General features: G+C 37.0%; 1 protein-coding gene across 1 annotated transcript; it reads left to right on the top strand.

The window, feature by feature from the left end:
• The first annotated feature begins 3,886 nt into the window (after nucleotides 1-3,886).
• Nucleotides 3,887-20,169, top strand: BCO1 (beta-carotene oxygenase 1). The gene is made up of 11 exons (XM_013941258.2): nucleotides 3,887-3,974; nucleotides 6,892-7,020; nucleotides 8,941-9,070; nucleotides 10,245-10,392; nucleotides 11,339-11,486; nucleotides 12,532-12,752; nucleotides 13,535-13,792; nucleotides 15,114-15,216; nucleotides 16,253-16,347; nucleotides 18,608-18,719; nucleotides 19,421-20,169. The coding sequence occupies exons 1-11, from the start codon at nucleotides 3,911-3,913 to the stop codon at nucleotides 19,591-19,593; spliced, it is 1,581 nt and encodes a 526-aa protein (XP_013796712.2). The 5' UTR covers nucleotides 3,887-3,910; the 3' UTR covers nucleotides 19,594-20,169.
• Nucleotides 20,170-20,630: the final 461 nt, after the last annotated feature.

Genomic DNA, 20,630 nt, shown 5'->3' with positions numbered 1-20,630 from the left:
ATAAAAGCTTAATTAATTGGCAGTTAGAGCGGTGCAAAATACTTACATATTGACATACACAGAAAGCAAACATGATTACAATTTTACAATAAAGCAACAAGACTCTTAAAGCTACTCTGCCTTGGGAAATTTTGTTTTCATTGTCCAGCAAAAGTGGAATGAATCTGTTTTTAACAACAGAATGTCTGCTGCTGATGAGAGATTTTAGGCTTTGAGAGGTTTTATGCCTGAGCTTTGTCAAACTTGTATCTCATCTTGTTATTAGAACTAGAGTGGCTGGACTATTTCTTGAGAAAAAAATAAGTGTTTTGTTTTTCTTTTCTTGACATATGTTGGTGCTTGTTTGACTGTTTTATGCACTGAATCAAACCAAAAACATAAACCTTTATCCAGCACTTAGGTACCCCCCGTACAATGCTGGCTGAATACATCTGACTAGGTGGCTTCCACTCAGCTGTTACACTTGCTAGAAAGCTAGAAAATGGATGATGTGTCTGATTTCAGAAGATTCTTAGTGGAATCCAAGCTCTAATCGCAGAGATGACACTCTAAATGTCATCCCCAACCTTGCATGGCCACGGGATGCAAGCAGACCAAGGCAGAGCAGGGCAATGCTGTGCTCTGAAGATGTCTTCATGGCCCTTCACTAATAGATAGTTTCTGTAAATGAGGTCAGTCATCTGGAGAGGCTATTCAAACCGTGGGATTGAATCTTTTGCATTAAGGCAAGGTTTTCAATATCCCTTACTAGGAAGAGTCATGAAGGGTGCAGTGCAGAGACAATGTAAAGAAACTGTCACACAGCTAGTAAGGCACTAACCATGAACATGAATTTGCCTTTTGTGTTCCATTAAGCCCGTGAAAATTAGTTCATTGCATTTGAAAGTTTCAGAGGCTACAAAATATGGGTCTCCTCTCTACACCATTTGTTTGGCAAAGAACAGCAAAAAAAGGACCACTCCTACCAGACTGTAGATCCTGTTTTCCTAATGTAAGTACTTCTGCAACAAGCCTGATAGATGCCTTTTGACTACATTCATGATTTCATCTTACAGCTAAGATCTTTTCCTTCCTCTCTCTGAAGTTGTGAACAGGTCTGTTCCCTCTTCTTTCCTTCATTGCTAACTATTCAATTACATGGCTTCACTAACATGGCAAAAATCAAACACTATAGAAAACTGTCTATTCTTCATACATGCAGAACATTCTCCCTGAGTTTATAATGTTTTGTTAAACATTGTACGTAGGAATTATAATGTGCCTGGTAAACCCAGGATCAGAGAGGTGCTGATAGTCTCCCCTAAATCCAGAAAACGTATTTCCTGTAGGCCCAGTTCCCTTTTCTTACCTCTTCTTTGTATTGTTCTGTACAGGAAGTTTGAGCCAAAGCCAAAACGCACACATGAAAACATTAATAGAAACACTATCGGATTCACCATAAAGATACACAGTTTTGTGCTGACAGAGTTTTAGCTCTTAGGGAGGATCCTGTTGATAAAACAGAACTCTTTCTTTTTGTATGGAATATCAAAATAAATTAAAAGAATAGTAGGAGTAGAAAAGGTTTCTTCTACGTTCTCTCTCTGTTTTCTCTAGAACACGGAGTTCCATATTCTCTCCCTGTGCTCTCCCAGCAAACAAGTGTTTCTACAGTGGGGGAAGACACTTTGTGAAGTAATTTAAATAGAAATGTCACCTATTCATATCCACTTCCTCTGACAATTAAAAATTACTGTTGTAAATAAATATTTTGATACAGCTCCATTTCAACATAAAAAGGGGAAAACTACACAGTTAGCAAGAAAATTAATCTCTGTATCTTAAGATGCTTATCAGTCATTAGCACGATGAAAACAAAAAATGACGTGTTTTACTGGTAAATAAAGTATTTTTTCCATGACAAGCGGGAGAAATGAACTTTGCAAGGCTTTCTTAGTTAAGTTTTATAAAATATGGGTCAAAACCTTAAGTGCATAGATGCCTGAAACATGTCTGGGTTGATTTCAAAAGTTGATGGATATCTGTAGCTCCTTGTTCTTCCATTCAAACAACTTTTAACAAGGTTTTCACCTTGGATGAAACTTAAGCTAGATGGACAGTCATGGTGAAGAAAGGCAAAAGTGTTTTGAAGTAATATTTTTTGTTGCCTGCTTTCTGTTTGGAAATCTGCTTAGTGCTGCTACAAATTAGACCACTCACAGAACTTCTATTTTAATGAAGTACAGGCCAAATAATTAAAACTGCAGCAATAAGAGCTGTGATCATGTCAATGGATGAGGATACACTGAAAATAACATGCTAAAGCAAAGCAGAACATCATGGATAGAGAAAATGTCTCCATGGCTTAGTGGAAATAAGAATCAGACAACTTGGCTTTCTTGCCAGACCCTCTTCAGGCTCTGGCATTGCTGAAAAATCCCTTACTTGGGCTTGGGTCTGTGTTTCCAAAAACTCTACATATGTGTATAAACATACATGCATATATGTGTGTGTGTGTGTGTGTGTATAGGTATGGGTATTTATGAATACATATCTGCATATGTGTACATATGTGAACTTTGACCCCTCCATCTCCTTCAGCCTTAAATTCATCCTGGCTCTGTCCTGCTGTTCCTTTATTAATACTACAGACTCTAGCAAAACCCATATATTTTCTTTTTTAACTGGTTTCTTATTTTTGTTATCTCCTGCTTCTGTTGGTGCTTTCCAAATAGAGAAAAACGCATCCTGTTTTGAAGATCTCCCAAGGTGAGGATAAGCCATCAAACAGACAATGGGCAAGGAAGAAGGGAGCAATATATGTGTGTAGCAAGTGAGTCACAGCAGTCATGTGTAACATAAATTGTGTTTTAAATAAAATAAATATGTCTGTGTATAAAAGATCAGTCACCTTTAAGAAGTGATGTTAAAACATTTTGGGAACAACAGTGATTTAGCTTAAAAAATCGGATTTTAGGGTAGCCTCACATGAAATTGCATAATATATAACTGTGCAAAGAATCTTTTTATCCTTCACGTTCAATGGAGCCTATGATTTGCTCTGCAATCACATGCTTTATATTGAAATAATTCTTTTCCTAGAGGATTTTAAAATTAACAACATTGAACTCAGTTAAGTACCTTATCTTGAAGCAAAAGCAGTGAAGTTAAAAATGCCCCTTATTTTTAATGATCCCTGCCATGCTTACATAGAGACTCCAAAGAGCTGATAACTAGGTTCTCTGTGCATTCAGGTCACATAGGGGAGAATATGTTATAGTGTTTATATGTGAAAAGACGTTTAACTCAAAATATGCCACTCTAAAACAGCTTGTCTATAAAGAAATAAAGCACATAGGACTGTTCAATGATGGTATTTCGTTAATTCGTAGAAAAGCCCAGTTTAAATTTCCACAGGATGGAAAGGAAAGGACGAGACCCTGCTCTGAAATGTTTGTGACTCCCCAAAAGCCAAGTTCAGAATAGTGAGTAGAGATTTCTTTTACTTTTCTCTCCCTGTCTGTCAAATGGGTCAAGCACACCTAAACAATATATAAAATTTATCTGAAATGCTGAAGGTGAAGTTTTAGATTCATTCTTCCTGACTCCTTGGGTGTGTGTGACTGTTTGAAATAGGCTTATTTTGAGCAAAAAGGCAACTGAGTTACATTTTTCTTACTCTTCCTTTGAAACAGTGAAAGAGTTAATTTTAATGAGAAAGTGCAAGAATTATAGTGTGTGTGTTAGGGATTAAAGATCGGCTATTATAAATTGTCAATCTATAAGCCACGAGCCACTAGCTAGAAGTGCACTTTGACCTCATCCTTATATATAACAGGAAAGAGCTGTTCTTAGCCCAGGCAGGAGGGGACCACTACGACAGCAGGAACAGCTGGGCAGGGGACACGGAAAAATTTTAATTACATGAGCAATGGATGTAATATTTGGTAGAAATAAAGAAGAACATCCAGAGCCCATAAAAGCTGAGGTGCAAGGTAAGTGAAAGCAAACCTGTTCTAATACATGTTATTACTTTGGTGTTTTCAAATGTGTAAATATTGAAACACACTTTCACTCAAAGCAACACTGAAAAGGGAAGCTGAGAAAGTGAAAAACATAAGTGAATTTTGTTTAAAGGATTGAGCTCTCTGATCTTATTTGTGCCCCTAACTGTGGGACTTTTCTCACTTTATGGGAATTTCTGTGTACTTTTCCAGAAAGTCTGTTTGAAAAGGATTCACTGAAGTTGGTGGCGAGGGACGTGAAATCTAGGGATTTAATCTGGTGACATCTCCTCCCCCAATCTCTGTTCAGAGTTTCGGTTTCTCCTTTCTGTAACCCTTCACTACCCTCTCTCTGTTTGCTCTTTCAGCTGAGCACATTCTTCCTTGCTTCTTGGAGAGGATCAGCAAAACTGGAACTCTTTAGCAATAGTAAATCTAAACAGAAAAGCAGCAGTAACTGATGCCTCAGTGTTCTGTTAAAAAGACAGTTCAGAAGGTAATCCCGTAAAAAATGCAGAGTATCCTCCAGGGAGATAGTTTAAAGTGCCCCTTCTAGGGATGCATTCTTCATTACATTGCTTACTATTTTTATTGCTTTTTTATCCTACAGAAGGGGGAGGCAAAGAGTATTTTTTTAAGACAAGTTGCCAGAAAAACAGTTACAGAAGAGATTTCTTATTGAGAACCCCTATTTAGTTGAGAATAAATACATGCTGCATTCTTTGTGATATATGGACCAAGAAATAGCAGGCATCAATATCAATTTTAAAGTCACTTCCCAAGTAGGAGACTAGAAAGACAACAATTACAACTTGTGTGACTTTGTTGTTGCTGTTCAGTTTAGTGGCTGATTTTGAAAAGATTTTGTTTCAAGTCAGATGAAATGCTTTTTTTTTTAATTTGGGGTATTTTTATGCCTTTCTAAAATTTTTCACTCCAGGTGAAAACTTACTACTGTAACATTTGGAATTATTTTCAACCAAAACCATTTATCATATCTGATCTGTATAGAAGAATGGTTTATTCCAGTAAAGACTGCATATTTCAGAAATTAAAATAAATTTTACAAAGAACGCTTTCATCCCTAATGACGATTCACCATTTACCAATTTTGAAAACTAAGGGGAAGCTTGACCTCTTTAAATATTTAGCTAGCTCTGGGCTCCGCCAGTATTTTGTCTGGTTTGTTATTCAATATGTATGCTGTAAATATGACCCCATACTACTGACGTTGGCCATAATTTAACCCTTGCTTTCCTAAACCTTGTACATCCATGTGATTGTATGAGACAACTCCATTGCTATGGCAGCTAATAATCTTCCAAATATTTAGAGATTTTGCTGTGTCACTTTTGTGACCTCACACAGTACAGAAAAGTATCATTATTGCTACTTTATGTAAAAGTCTAAAGCAAAAGATACTAGGTCTAGACTTTTAAAGCTATTTAGGTGCTTTAGGATGCTGATCGGTACCTAGTGTGATTTACACGAGTTCTTAAGTCCTCGATTGCCACTGAGATTAATTTTCATCTGAAACCCTTACTAGATGCCCCTTTGCACCATGCTTTTTATCCTGCTTTTTTTTTTTTATGCCAAAAATTACACTAGATTACACCAGAAGTTTCAGAAGCTGCACCAAGTCTCTTATGCACAGGGGGACTTTCTTCCCTGTTTATCTCTCCCAGTGAATTGTTTTGTTGGCCTGTCCTGGAACTTCTTGAGCATCTTTATTCTGATATAGAGAAATAATCTCCATGCAATTTTTAGCCCCAGGTCCTGCAAGATGTTCTTTGAATTGCAGAAATATCTGGGTTTTTTTGAATGATGTGCCCCTAAGCAGAGGATAGTTTTACTGGGTTCAAATCCTGCCTGTGTACAAGACCTCAAATACAGCAGCAGTATTACGTTTTTGCTGAGTGGTAGGAAAGAATGGTTGCAGCAAGACCACGTGCAGTCAGCCCAAACTCAGCAATAGCACAGACATAAAGGTTTGCTGGGACATGACCAGCAGTTCATGTTTGTTGCACGGATTTACGGTCATAAATAGCATTGGTAGGAGCACAAAAGACCACACTCACTACATTGCAGTTACCCATAGTATTGGAGAAACAGCAGAGACTACAGTATTCTATTTCCAAATAACAGAAAACTGTAGAAAGGGAAGTGACAAGAAGTGAAACACTTGTATTTTAAGGCATATAAACAGGCAAAATTTGTTCAGTATGTGATTTTCTCAGCTTTGCAAGCCTAATGACATTTTTTGAATTTTGTTATTGTGTGTGTCAAATGGTAGCTTAATTTATTTTTTGCTGAAATTTGATGAGGAACATTTTGTATTCAAACCTTGACAGGACTTAAATATTTTCAGTATAATATTTCTATCCTCTATTTCTGTTTGAAACACCAGCAATAAGATTAGTGTCACAAAAGCACTGCTGAAATGACACTACATTATGTTGTGTAATTTAATTAATGAAATTGTTACTGGAATTCATTTAGCCTGAAGTTTAAATTGATATATTGAAGGCCAATGCAAGTCATATAACCTATAAAATATGTTTATTTCTGATAAGCCCCAGCTTTTCCTGGTAGGAGTAAAAGGATTTAAATGGATTACTTTAAAATCTGAGTTCAAGAAAGAAAGGTCCAGCTCTATTTACTTCCTGATATTTAGCAAATTATGTTCCAGCAATCTCATATTCTTGGTGCAGAATATTACTAGTGCCTTGTTTTTGAGCTGGTCATATTTTAGTTAGCCAAAACTCCAATATCACTATACGCTCTTAAAATTCTTGACTTACACCCATAATCTGTCTGCCTATATGAAGTCTGTGCCCTTTGGAAAATTGTCCTATAGCACGCTCATCACCTAAATGAATGGATACTGATATGTCCTTTTTGTTTATAGGTGAGTTGCCTACTTGGTTGCAAGGGATACTTCTCCGAAATGGCCCAGGGATGCACACAATAGGGGACACTAAGTATAACCACTGGTTTGATGGCTTGGCTCTGCTGCATAGCTTTACATTTAAAAATGGTAAGTTGTAAGTTGTAAGTCTTGGTGTCTCATGTTGCTAATTCTGATCTGAGTTTTATTATCATTAAAATGTTTTCAGCTCAAAAAATAGGACATGTAGGCTCTATTTGGCTGATTAGTCTGCCACAATTGCCAGTCCAGACAGGCAAGCATTTTCGTATAACTTCTTTCTGAGAGGGAAGGACTGTGCACACCTCAGAAGAGGAATGTCCAAAAGGGGCTGTAAATGAACTTCCGATGTCACCAGATTCTGGAGCTGCTCTAATTTGCCTTAGATGTCCAGTCACTCCAAGTGACCATTAGAGAAGGGCAGCTGCTGGATATCAGGATCTCTCAGACATATCCCTGTCTTCCAGCTACAGCTTTTCTCTCCCATCATGAAAGGAGATGGTATAGAAAGTGCTGCGATGGTTCACTGGGCCAGACCGTGATGTGAGAGTAATCCTTTCTGAAGCAATTACTTGTTTTAAGGCCAGCTTCAGGTCATGCAAGCACGTCACGCAAGCAAGACCACAGCTCACTGCCTATGCTAAATGAGGGTAAGATTTGCTGCTCCAGCAGTGCACTGTGTCTAACAGCCAGTTCCTGCCTCTCATCTGCACAGTGGAGTGTGTGAGGGAGTAACTGGCTTTGGGGAAAGTGTCTCTAAACATCCGCTCACACATTGCTCTCACTAGCAAAAGAAGCACCTCTCCAGTGCTGTTATCCAAGATATATTATGTTGTCCTTTTCCCTGGAGTGCCACAGTTCAATACTGTCTGAATTGCAGAACAGCCTTCAACCAGCTCTGAGCAGTCACAGCAGGGCAGCCTTTGCCTTGCACCCAGAGCAGGAGAACCTCCATTGTTTCAAACCACATCAGCCAAAAGTACCCTAATGTACAGAGGTTTTTCTGCTGTGGATGAACAACCTAGTTTCAGGGAAGACTAGCATTCCTCTTCTGGGATTTGGCTGTAGCTATAACAACTGCCAGGAGAGAAACTAGGCCACTGTGTCACTTCACAAATCAAGCCTCACTTACGTATTCATAACACCCTTACAAGCAGTCCTCCTACTTGACATCCTCATGGAGGGAAAACACACATCTCCTCTATCCAAAACAATATCATTTTCTGTAAATTTTTCAGTTAAAACATTTTTTGTCTTTCATCTGTTTTACAGTGTGAGGCAGGATGTTTTACATTGTGATTCTTGTTGCAAAAAGTGTATACCTGTATAGACACTGTGTATACAAGAACTGTGTTTTACTCCTGCCATCCTCCATTACTAGTGTTTATCTATTAGTTTCCATTTCTGTGGTAGGAGGCATTTAATGAAGCTGCAGGAAGTACTTGCCTGTCCAGCTCTATGTCCTTAAAAAAATAACCTATAAAGAAATGACCAGTCATTTTGTTTTCTAAACTGGCAGTATATTTTACTTCCTTAAACCAAACAGAGCTCAGTTAGTTCAAATGTAGAAGTCCATTAAGTGGGTTAACATAGACTAACCTTCAAAAAATTGCTACTCTTAAAAAACAGCAAGACTAAATTTTGCCAATACAGGATATTTACCACTGCCCACACATAGATATATAATTAATCATTTTAGCACAGATTGTTTTGGTTTACTAGAAGAGTTTAAATCCTTGCTTTTCTCTCACCAGTTCCACAGTATTGTCCAAATTTGTTGGGAATCAGGGAAGCTAGACAAACTGAAGTACTGGCTTATCTGTCTCAGCAGCCACAAGCACAGTTCTGGGTCCCAGGGCTGAAGAAGCCTTACAAAACAGGGATTCAGGGACACAGCAGAGTTTGTTTTATTGCAGCCTTTTCTTAGCTGAAGGACATCCAGTGGAGAAATTCCTTCTCTGACTTTGTCTGTGCTAATGTTCTGAAGAACTCAGTGTGAAATGTGACTGAAACCTGTTTGGCCTTTGTCAGGTGAAGTTTACTACAGAAGTAAATATCTGCGAAGTGATTCATACAAATGCAATGTAGAAGCAAACAGAATCGTGGTGTCTGAATTTGGAACTATGGCTTACCCAGATCCATGCAAAAACATATTTGCCAAGTAAGCAATGCTTTTTCCAACAAGATTCTGCTATCTACTTCTCTCTCCAACACAGATGTCTTTCAGTTTATGCTCTGCACTTATTTACAAATATTAAATTTGTATTGTAAACTTTCAATTGCCAAATGGCAATATCATCAATATGAGGCCAGGAGATATCTTATCTCTCTGAATCTCAGACAGCACTATGCATTCTATAGGTTATTCTAAGACAAATATTTTAAATTCATTTTATCAATAATTTTGTCTGTTTTATTCAGTATTGCAAGTAAATTTTGTTGTAATTTTGGAAAAGCAAATATTTTCCTTTTTAAGTGTTTCACAAAATTTTATAAATACAAAACTTTTGAAGGAGAGAAGGAGTAAGAAAGGAAGGAAAAGATGAAGAGATAGGGAAGGAATTAGTGCAAAGTTTACTCAGCAAAAGGAAGAAAATCATCCATAACTGAAAAAAAAAATCAAAGAAATTTCTTATTCTTTTCAAGTCCATTTTTACCAAAAAAAGAAAGTGATGAAAAATCTTAGTTGTTTCTGTAGACACGTGCAGTGCTTTGAAGGACTGCACCCATAGGTACCTGAAGTAATCTTATGTTCAAAATCAGAACCACTTGGTGTCATTGCAATAGTTCCTTTCATACCTTTAGAAATGATCAGAGTGTACGTATGAAAAATCATATAAAATCATAATTGTGATAAGGAATAACACTAGGAACAAAAATACACCATAAGGCAGTATATGAATCCATTGTGAAAGCATCTCTGAAAAACCTACCAGCTTTTAGGTAGAAACTGTTAGGCCAGTTCTCAAAATGCTTGCACACATATGAGTGTGTAATTAGCCCATCCTTGTTAAATATCTCACAGCTGACAGCAGGACTGGATGTGGCTGCCCATTTGTGCATGGAAAAGCAGCCACATGCATGACCTCAATCCTAGCGCAGGCTAAGGGCGCTCAAGAAGTCCATCACCTCCATCCCAGCCCTTTCCACGGGGAAGGGTAAGAGGGGCCAGAAGAGGCCTCAGCAGGGGAGTGCCGAACCCAGCTTCCTCACCCTGCCACTGTGCCCAGCCCACACTGCCCATGGGGACTGCTGCTTTGTGCAGGGTACAAACCAGTAAAACTTCTGCTTCTCCCAAGGACTAATGAACCAATATGAAACTTGCCTTTGTACAGGGCCTTCTGTTACTTGTCTCACACCATTCCTGAGTTCACAGACAACTGCCTGATCAACATTATGAAAGCTGGAGATGATTTTTACGCTACCACTGAGACTAACTTCATTAGGAAAATTAATCCGCAGACTCTGGAGACACTAGAGAAGGTATAAATGACTGTCTGTCATGGTTCCTTATCTGCTAATGAATACAATTTCAGGCTGACTCATAAGGCTTCTTTAACATCGGCAGGACACAAAATCAGAAAGATACTTTTCTTCTTCTACTATTTCGTTACTGACATAGTAAACTTTTTTGAAATCATGGTACAGTGAGATAGTAGAGATACCAGATCTTTTAAGAACTTATGAGTGCACAAGTACTTTACACTGTTCAAAGTATAAATCCCCGGCAGGTGAGGGAAAAGCTGGGCTTTTGGCAATTTCATTTGTACATAATCTCACAAGGCTGCAGGCATAATGCCATATCTCATGCTTATGACAGACATCTGATTATTTTGGACTGTTCCCATTTTTATGCTCCTGTAGTTATCTTTATAACAAACCAATTGATTTACATAATTAACAATAAATTCCATAGGTCAATTATATCACTACTTTTTAAGTACCTTATGCAAGATATTACTTAATTATTAAAAGCAAATCTTGACATATTACAATATGCATTGGAGTTTTTTTTTTCTGGCAAGAAGTACAATTTGAGTAAAATTTCCAAGCTGTAAAGAGAATAGAAATCTTTTTGTTCTAGAAAATTGCTAGGCTCAGAGCCCTGTTGAATAAATTGCATTCAAGATAAAATGGGCATTTGCAGAGTAACTTCTTTAACCAATCCTTCTGTTGCGTTACAGAGCTGCAAGGGAGAGATGAATGTAATTCAGATTCCGTAACTTGTTCTAGCCTTAAATTAGGAAATCATCTGAGTACCTGCTTAAGTCATTTGACTTAAATGTTTAAACTAAAAGCCTTTTTGAATTTGGGGCACCAACAGAAGGCCAACCAGCACTAAAAAGCTAGTGGACTGCATAGTGTTAGCGGTGGTGTTCCATATTCTTACTTAGATATCTCTAATATCTCCTGTTGTGTCATTTGCCAGGTTGACTATAGCAAATATGTAGCTGTAAATGTGGCAACTTCTCACCCGCACTATGACAGTGATGGAAATGTTCTCAACATGGGTACTTCCATAGTTGATAAAGGGAAGACAAAATACATTCTATTTAAGATTCCTTCGTCTGTGCCAGGTAAGACATGGCTTCTGTCAGTATTTCTTAAAAACCTGTTAGCAATTTCTTTTCTTCTGAGGTTAAGGGGCTGTGATACAATTCTTCTAAAAACCAATTGTGTTTATTTTCTTAATGTTAACTTAGTGTGAACTTAATGAACTTAACTGCTTAGCTTGTCTGGGCATTTGCTATTAGAAAGGTTCCTATTAAGTACTACATAAGCAGGGTATTTCATTAGGAAGAACATTGCTTTTAGAAGAATTTGTCTCCATTTGTAGCCTTCCACCCGGTATTGTGATGTGTAGATGGAGGATGAACAGAAACAATTTTATCTATCTGGCAGTGTCTTGTAATTTGAGGTTGTAAATTTTATTTTTTCTTTATAAATGAAAGTGCTTTTAAAATGCTGATACTGCAATTATAGGGAAGCATAACACCTAATAATACCTGATTTAGAGTTCATTCCTCACTAACCTGGCCTATGCTAGGCCTTGCTGAAATACTGTCATTTTTTTCACACAGCAAGTCACTTGCTCTTTTCCCCACAACACAGTCCTTTTACTTTCTTTGTTTAACACCAGCTGCTAATATGATGTCTGTCCTCTTGCCTGAATGATCAAGAGGCCTTCCATAGTTGAAAGATACGTTCATCATTAAGCCTTTCTATCTGGGGCTGAAAGAAAGTCAACAGAGATCATATAGGGACATCTCTTAACAATAAGTTCACAGCCATGGGGCTGCCATTTGAACCCCCTTGTAAAGCTGCCAATTTAATTGAACAACCTTCTCCTCTGTGCTGGAACTTCTGAAGACAGTAGCCAATGGAATCAAATACTGAGGCATGGGGTCTCTGTCTAACAGTGTATGGCATTGTGATCTTACCGGGGGGCTTCACTCAGATACAAACTTCCCTGCTAATTCTGCAGGAGGGAAAGAGCCATGTTCTTAATGGGAAAATGTAAAGACAACTGAGAGGAATGTCCTCCATACGTGGGAGTAACCCCAACACAACCACTTGCTTGGAATTTAGTATAAATACTTTATTTTTATTATTTATTTTCAGAAAAAGAAAAGAAGAAATCTTGCTTTAAACACCTGGAAGTGGTGTGCTCCATTCCTTCTCGCTCTCTTCTCCAGCCAAGTTACTACCACAGCTTCGGAATCACGGAAAATTATATTGTCTTCATAGAGCAGCCGTTCAAACTAGATATTGTCAAAATGGCAACTGCTTATATCCGAGGTGTGAACTGGGCTTCCTGCCTTGCCTATCATAAGGAAGATAAGGTACTTTTTCTAATGCTGAGCAATGGAGTCAGCCAGGCCAATAACCCCTTCCACGCTGTTCTGTCTTTCATCCGGTTCATTAATTTCAGTAATCACTCTTTTTTCTTCAATCCCTGACTTTCATGCAGTACATTTTTTTCAGAAGTCGTATGTTTTTGAATACTATCCCCCATATCCAGAAATTTCACAAATAAATGCCTGATTCTGAAGTGTTTGAGAAAGATGATGTTCTTTGGCATTATCTGGCCAGGACAGAAAATAGTGTGGATGAGATCTGCTCTAGATCCGTGGTATCAGATAGAAGAGCCAGGTTGGTGGAAATCCCTGGAGCCAACAAAAGGATAGTCTTTCATTGTGGAAACTGAAGAAGAAAACTGTTTTCTGAGGGCCTTATTTCCACATGCTATGGCCATCAATACACGGGGCATGTTGGGGCAGAGGGCGCCAGCAGAGAGCATGACAAAGGCTCTGGCCCGAGGCAGAATGATGCAACTTAAAAACAGGCTGTGGATTTTCCAGGTTTTACTGGAAAACTTCAATCCTCAGACTAGCCCAAACACAAGAAGGTGCAGATGTGCTTTAAGCTCATTTTACTCCTGCATTTTTTGGTCTTTAAGTTAGTATCTCTTGTCTCAGCAGCAAATCCTGAATTCTTAACAAGCTTTAGTAGAAACAAACAATGCACTAGATCATAGATGACATTTAGTAGAATAAAAGTTCTACTAAATAACTATTTGCTGATCGTGAATGGTTTTAAACAATAATTTTTTGCTATCTTTCAGACTTGGTTTCACTTTGTGGACAGGAAGACCAAAAAAGATGTATCCACCAAGTTTTATACTGATGCCATGGTGCTTTTTCACCATGTTAATGCTTATGAAGAAGATGGCCACATTATTTTTGATATTATTGCCTATGCAGACAATAGCCTGTATGATATGTTCTATTTAAAAAACTTAAATAAAGACTTTGAAGAAAACACCAAGCTTACCTCCACGCCAATCTGCAAGCGATTTGTTGTTCCTCTGCAGTATGACAAGGTAGAAAGAAAATGGCTTTTTTATCTGCTCTTTGATCAGTAATTTAAAATACATTAATGTGAGTAATGGGTGAATTATTAGTTGCCAGCCCTTGTGTGCAAATTTCTGATTCTTTGAAATAACATGTTCATGAAGTATGTAGGAGTTTTGTTTGCTTTGTGTGAGAAATGGCAATGAGCAGTTGGACATAGAGTTACGTGGATCTAGATTCTGATATCTTCCATAATGGAGACAGGGCTATTTAGCATACATAATTTTCTTGTCAGTGGGATTATTTGTAAAATGCTATCAAATATGAGCAGATATATCAGCTTGGATGTTGATTGGCAAGGCATGCATGAGGTTTTGAATAATCAGTCTCTTCCATTTTACTGGAAACCTATATAAAATGTACTCACACTCCCAACTGTTGCAATAGTTTTATCAATATTAGAAGATTTCATTTAAGTGTGAGATTTACCAGCAAGAGGAAAGATCTTATCTTTCAATTTAATTTAAAACATTGCTTTACATCATTGTTTGTAGGGAAAATTTTATACTGCCCAGCAACTTCGGCAAGTTTCTGCCTGATGCATTTGGAATGGATGATACTTTTTCTGACTATGTCCTAGAATCTTGCTTTTGTTAATGTCTCAAAAACAATCATGTAGCAATGACAGACAATGTGTTGGATCACACCAAATATCCAGCCTACACTGCAATCTTAAGAGTTCAGCAACAGCGTACTGAGAAAGTACTATTCAAGCTATGAATGTAGCTGTTCTTTAAAATAAATATTGGTGTTTACTCATTTTATAATGTAAAATAGCATCACTTTATTACATACACTGTCTACCTCATATTGTGCTTACTTAGAATATTACTAGAGTGAACTATCAGCAAATTAAAAACAGGAATGCATAACACCTATTTTTGCACTTGATCTATAGCAGGTGCAAACACGTAACTTCTGATGACTTTTAGTGGGAATTTGATATCTGACTCGACTCCTTTAAACCCATCTTCATAAATTAAATTCACAAACTGTGTAATCCATTTATTGTGTTTTTTAGCCATGTCCACATAAGTCTTTCTAAAGGCTCACTGTGATTCAAAATGGTTAAGCTATGCTCTGTTAAAATCATATGAATATAACAAGAGTTCTAATGAAATGGTCACAGTCTAATGTTACAGCATAAATGCCATTAAAAAGCAACTTCTTGAAGCTGGATTATTTGTTTAATCCCAAAAATGTATATATTAATATCAAACCTCATGAAAAATCTAAATTAGAAGCATATTCTTGGAAACACATTAGGTTTACAGCATATGTCTTTTTCAGGATGCAGAAGCAGGTTCTAATTTAGTCACACTTCCATGTACTGCAACTGCTGTAAAAGAAAAAGATGGCAGCATCTATTGCCGACCTGAAATATTATGTGAAGGTGAGACATTCATTAAACAAATCTCAAATATATCCTCTTACACATAGGTGCACTCTAATACTTTCTAGCTGTTTGCATATGTAAGATCTTTTTAAAACTAAAAGAAATGAAACTTTTAAATAATATGTTTTGTGTAGATATTGACAATGTCTTTCTCCTCTTCCTTACCCGCCTCCATTGAGTCTATCCAGTAATATAAGACCCTGCATCTGCAGAGTAGTTCAGGAATGTTTCACAGGCAGAATGCAGAAATCGAGGTCATAAATTGGGGCACAAATGAATTATTGATACTGATATTGATAATGGTACACCAGTTCTAGAAACATTTATATTTTAAAAGTTTAAAATATCATCGTGTTGAAGACAGAGATCTTAACTGGGCAAATTGTTGAGATCTCTCTGTTCTTACTGATGACCTGCAAAGTCAAAAGGAGGACAAATTGCAAAGGATCTCACAGGTCAGGCAAATACTGATTACCAAAAAACATCTCAGAACTTTGAACATACTAGTAGTCTTGACTGAATGAAATCCAAGGCATGCATCTCTCAGATATATATCAAAGGTGAAATTGTTGAAATTTCTGAAGTTACATCAGTTTTTTATTGGTATAGTATCCCAAGTTTGATCTTATAACTATTAATATGGCTTGCAAATCTACCTATTATAAAGAGTAACTTCAGTTATGTGCTGTATTTTATAAAGATTGCCTTTGAAAGTGGATTTTAAGCTTTTTTTTTGAAGTAGTAATCTCATGTATGTATGAAAAAATGAAATATAATACTCATAATTTCTAGTATAACGAATCCCTAAGAATGAAATATTGTCATTTTTTGAAGTCACAACCCAAGCTTAATTGTGCTGTGTTAATATCCATCTTCAGCTTTTTAGAAATACATACCAAATCTGTGAAACACCTATTTTAAATGCTGTCAAAGTATTTCATAGGACAACATTTCCTGAAGATTGTCATATGTAAATATGCAGTTAATCTTTTTTTTTCTTGTGTTTCTAAGTCTTGAGTTTTATGTTACCCAGGGATAGAGCTGCCTCACATCAACTATGACTATAATGGCAAGAAATACAAATATGTCTTTGCAACAGAAGTCCAGTGGAGTCCAGTTCCTACAAAGGTATAATTAACATTTATAAAGACAGGAACTGTATTTATAGAACACAAACCAAATTTAAGCAGTTATAGTAGACCATGCTTTATCAGTCCGGCCCAAAATATATCCTAATCTGCAGTAATACATGCAAATTAAGATCGTGTGGGTCTGAGGCCAGAACTGAAACTACTAAATCTTGGTTCTCCTCTGAATACAACTGAACTAGAAGCAAAACCCTTTTTTTTAAACAACAAGTTAAAGCTTCTAAAGGACAACAGTGCAGTTAAATACTGTCTTCACCAACTTAGCACTTGAAAGCAGGGGGATGAAAAGTTGGACGTACATGTTAGTATGACTAAAAACAGCCTCACTGGGCCAAACTAAACAGCCTCACTGGGTCAAACTATCAACCAGTATAAAACAATTTTTCTTCATTTTATTAGCTTAAAACCTGGAACATTATAATCAGCTGTTAAAAACATGTAGTTCCATAAGCAGCAGAACAAATGAAGACTGCTTTCTTATGGAAGTGTCTTGAAATTGGATTCTCTGGCATTCAATAGTGACTGAGTTTCTGTCAAAGCTTTTCCCATTGCTGGGTCATTCACATGAAGAGAAGCATGAATTGTCTAAATTCTACTAAGGGTACGCTCATGTTGCACCATTTCCTTCAAGAAGTACTAATAAACTCAGGCTTCTTTACCCACCTTCATATTTCCACAAAAGCTGTTGGAACACAATGGTTTCCGAGACCTCCACTTCTCAGCTAAACAGGGCTGAGCTTCTGTTAATGTGCCAAAAGCCACCGAGGAAAGAACAGGGGAAAGGAACAGGAGTACTAGACAGACATATATCTGTATTAAATAAGTTCTTTTTTTCCTTTAGGAAACCTAACTGAGAAAGAACTATCTCATTTTTCAGAAAGTGTTATCTTTTGCTAGAGAACTAGTTGTGGATTAGAGGACAGCAAATGCATCACTTTTGTATGCATGATGCCAACTTTTCAGGAGACAGCCTAGAGTACAAATAGATTAAGATGCAAAGTATTATTAATTGAAGGTAAGAGAGCTGTAGAGACAAACTCACTCTTTATAATTATTGTTCCATTAGAAGTGACTATAAGGCAGAGCAAACTGAGTTCACTGTTGGTTCTCGTATATAATTATCACAACTGATTATGAAATAAAGCTGGATTTCTGCATGATGCAAGAAAACTTATTGCAGCATATCTGACAATAGCTCAAGCAAATCTGCAAGCTTGTGATTTCCAGTACAGATAATCCCTGCTTGACTTAAATATAATCAAAATGGGTATTAGAAGATTTTTTTTTCACATCAGTTGATCTTTGCGAATGCAAGCACAGCAACAAACATGTATGATGGTAAAGGCTATCAGGGAAATGGTTGTCATCTTGGTTAGAGGAGAAAATCCAAATTCTTCCATGGGTTGAAATTAATTTGAATACTTCCATTTTGGTGTGAAAGTTTTCTTCTGATTAAAGAAGTTCAAAGGAGAAAAGAATAGGACTGCATTGGGATGGGCAGAGAGAAGGCCGTAACAGAACTGAACTGAAAATGCCATGCCTCCCCAGTGGCAATTGGTTTGGTCAGGCAGTTGGCCCATTAATGAGATCAAAATCTGTACTCAGTTCCTTCCATTAAATACCAGTATCTGTGTGGAATTCTTGCCCCATTGGTTTAGTCTTTACACATCACCGTTAAGACCTTTGCTCTGGTGTGTATCCCCTACTTAACAATACAAGGCCTTGATAGACACTGAGATAACATCAAAAGGAAAATAATTCACAGGATTAGAAATTGGAAGTTTCAAATCCTGTTCCCTGCTTTACTACAGAATTGCAGAGATTTGGGACAAGTCACTTAAACGTTCTGTGCCTTGTACTCTTCCTCTGTATAGTGAGGGTATTCGTTACCCATGATGCAGGATTCTCTCATGATCTATTACTATTTCTAAAATACTTAAAGTCCATAAATGAAAGGTCCAATTATAATATAATAAAATGGTATCAGTGCCTCTTTTAAGACGTCTATAGTAGAACAGTCTCTACAAAATAAAAATAAGATTTTGTGATTATGCAGCAACTAAATGTGATTCCAAAGTTTAACATTTTCCAGATGTTTCCTCCGTGTGATGTCACATGCCTTGTTGCTCCTTAACTCCTAGCATGGATCCCCCATGCTAGCACTCTGTTCCTGTTGTACCTTGGGAATAAAGCACTAACTGGTTTACTGACTTTTTTTTTTTTTGGTCATAATAATTTAGACTGTAAAATTTAATGTCCAGACAAAGGAAATGCTCCAATGGGGAGAAGACCATTGCTGGCCATCTGAGCCCATTTTTGTTCCCAGCCCTGATGCAAGAGAAGAGGATGATGGTAAAAAAAAAAGACAACATTCCATTCCATTCCATTTAATTTTTACATTAAATCTTAAAAGCTTTGTTGTTGTCAGTTATAACAAGAAAGTTGGTTCAGTGATTGATGTTTCTACAGTGAGCTTAAAACTAGCACGAACCATTTTACTCCTGCAGACGAAAACCAACGCAACAGTAGACCAAAATTAGCTTGAGTAAACTCCCAAGCTAGCCATAAACAATAAAAACAGCCCTGCTCAGGACTCTCCAGATAGCCACTTGGGGCTGGTGTTTATCTAGGGGTTAGAGCAGCTGGAGCTTTAGGAAGGCAGTGTTGTTACGGATCAGAACGTGAAGCAGCCCCGCAAGCATCCCTGTCGTCTCTGTCCCGCTGTTCTAGGGTGACTCCCTGCAATGGTGAATGACAGGCAGCTGAAGGGATGTGCCCCAAGCTTCCCTACGCAGTTGCCCAACAAGATTGCTAGGGACACCGTTCAGGGTTTGTTTGCTTCTCTCCTTCCTGATAAACTGCAGACAGACCAGAAAAGGGCACAGAAAAGAACCACTGATTAGTTCTTTAGCACTCTGTTAGACTTCATCTAGTAGGCACTTTGAGTTTGTATCCTAAAACTCTTAGGAAACAAGATTTGTTTGCAGATATTGTTCTCTTTTCTGTTTGATTTAACTAGTATGTCCTTCTAATTCTTCTTTTATATGTCACAGGTATTATTTTGACCTGTATTGTGACGTCTGATCCAAACAAAGCACCCTTCCTACTTGTCTTGGATGCGAAAACATTCAAAGAATTGGGCCGAGCCACAGTAAATATAGACTTGCATCTGGACCTGCATGGAAGGTTTATACCTGAGAAAGATGTGAAGACTGAGACTGAGTAAAATGCTATTTATTTATCCTATCACATAGACTGAGACAACTTTTTTACTGAATATGGAATAATATCCCTTTCACCATTCAGGACAACCTTATCTTCTGACAAGAAATTACCATATATAATCTCTTAAATAACTATATATAATATTTTATAAGAGATGGCAGTAACTTTTATTACAAATAATAATATGCACAATTGGTACATAACTATTCCAAAAGAAGAATCATCAGTATTTAAAAAAGTACTAATGTTGTATACAATTTGTGGAGCAGGGAATAGGAGAGAAAGGTAAAATGAAAATTTTTATTTGAGTAGAATATATTTTTTTGGAGCAAATGGAGTACTGTATTTATAATATGATATATGGCATGAGTCATGTTGTCTGCAGCTCATGTAATTTTTTTGGATTGTTTCAAGACTGCAGATCCTGGTGAAAGTTCTCCCCTGCCAGAAAACCTCAAAGTAAACTATCTGCTATGATACTAATAATTCACGGCAATGCATTTTGTTGGTGCTTGATTTCTTAAACTCTGCCATAACCAAAGTTGAGTATTATACTGAGGTGTTACATCAATTTATAGCCTAAAAAATCTGCTTTGCTAATAGTTTTATGGTATAATTTTTCATTTTTATGAAGACAAAAATAAATAACTTGAAATAGAATATATGGTTTTATGTAGCATTCAATTGCACTTTAGCATTATTCAATCCTAATGTTATAAACAGTTTGTATTTAAATCAGTTTTACTTGGGGAGAATATCTGATATGACATTTAAAGTAATTAGATGATTACACTATCTAAAAGATAAATAGAAAGGTAATATTTCTTAATATTGTTAATAGTCTTTTTGTCTCTTTGTTAATAACAATATGCATATGAATGAGAAGAGTGTATTTCTAGCATAACCCAGATACACATGTTCAACAAATTGCTTAGGTAAAAGAGTGAAAGACTTAATTTAGACCTCATCTGAACCACTCAGTAGCTAAAACTACAGTCTGTTGTTCTGTCTAGGCATTTTCCTTATTATCTGCTCAGG

The sequence above is a fragment of the Apteryx mantelli genome, chromosome 10 (genome assembly GCF_036417845.1).
Source record: "Apteryx mantelli isolate bAptMan1 chromosome 10, bAptMan1.hap1, whole genome shotgun sequence".
NCBI classification, from domain to species: domain Eukaryota; kingdom Metazoa; phylum Chordata; class Aves; order Apterygiformes; family Apterygidae; genus Apteryx; species Apteryx mantelli.
The sequence above is the reverse complement of the archived record's forward strand: the minus strand, read 5'-3'. Positions and strand labels throughout refer to the sequence as shown.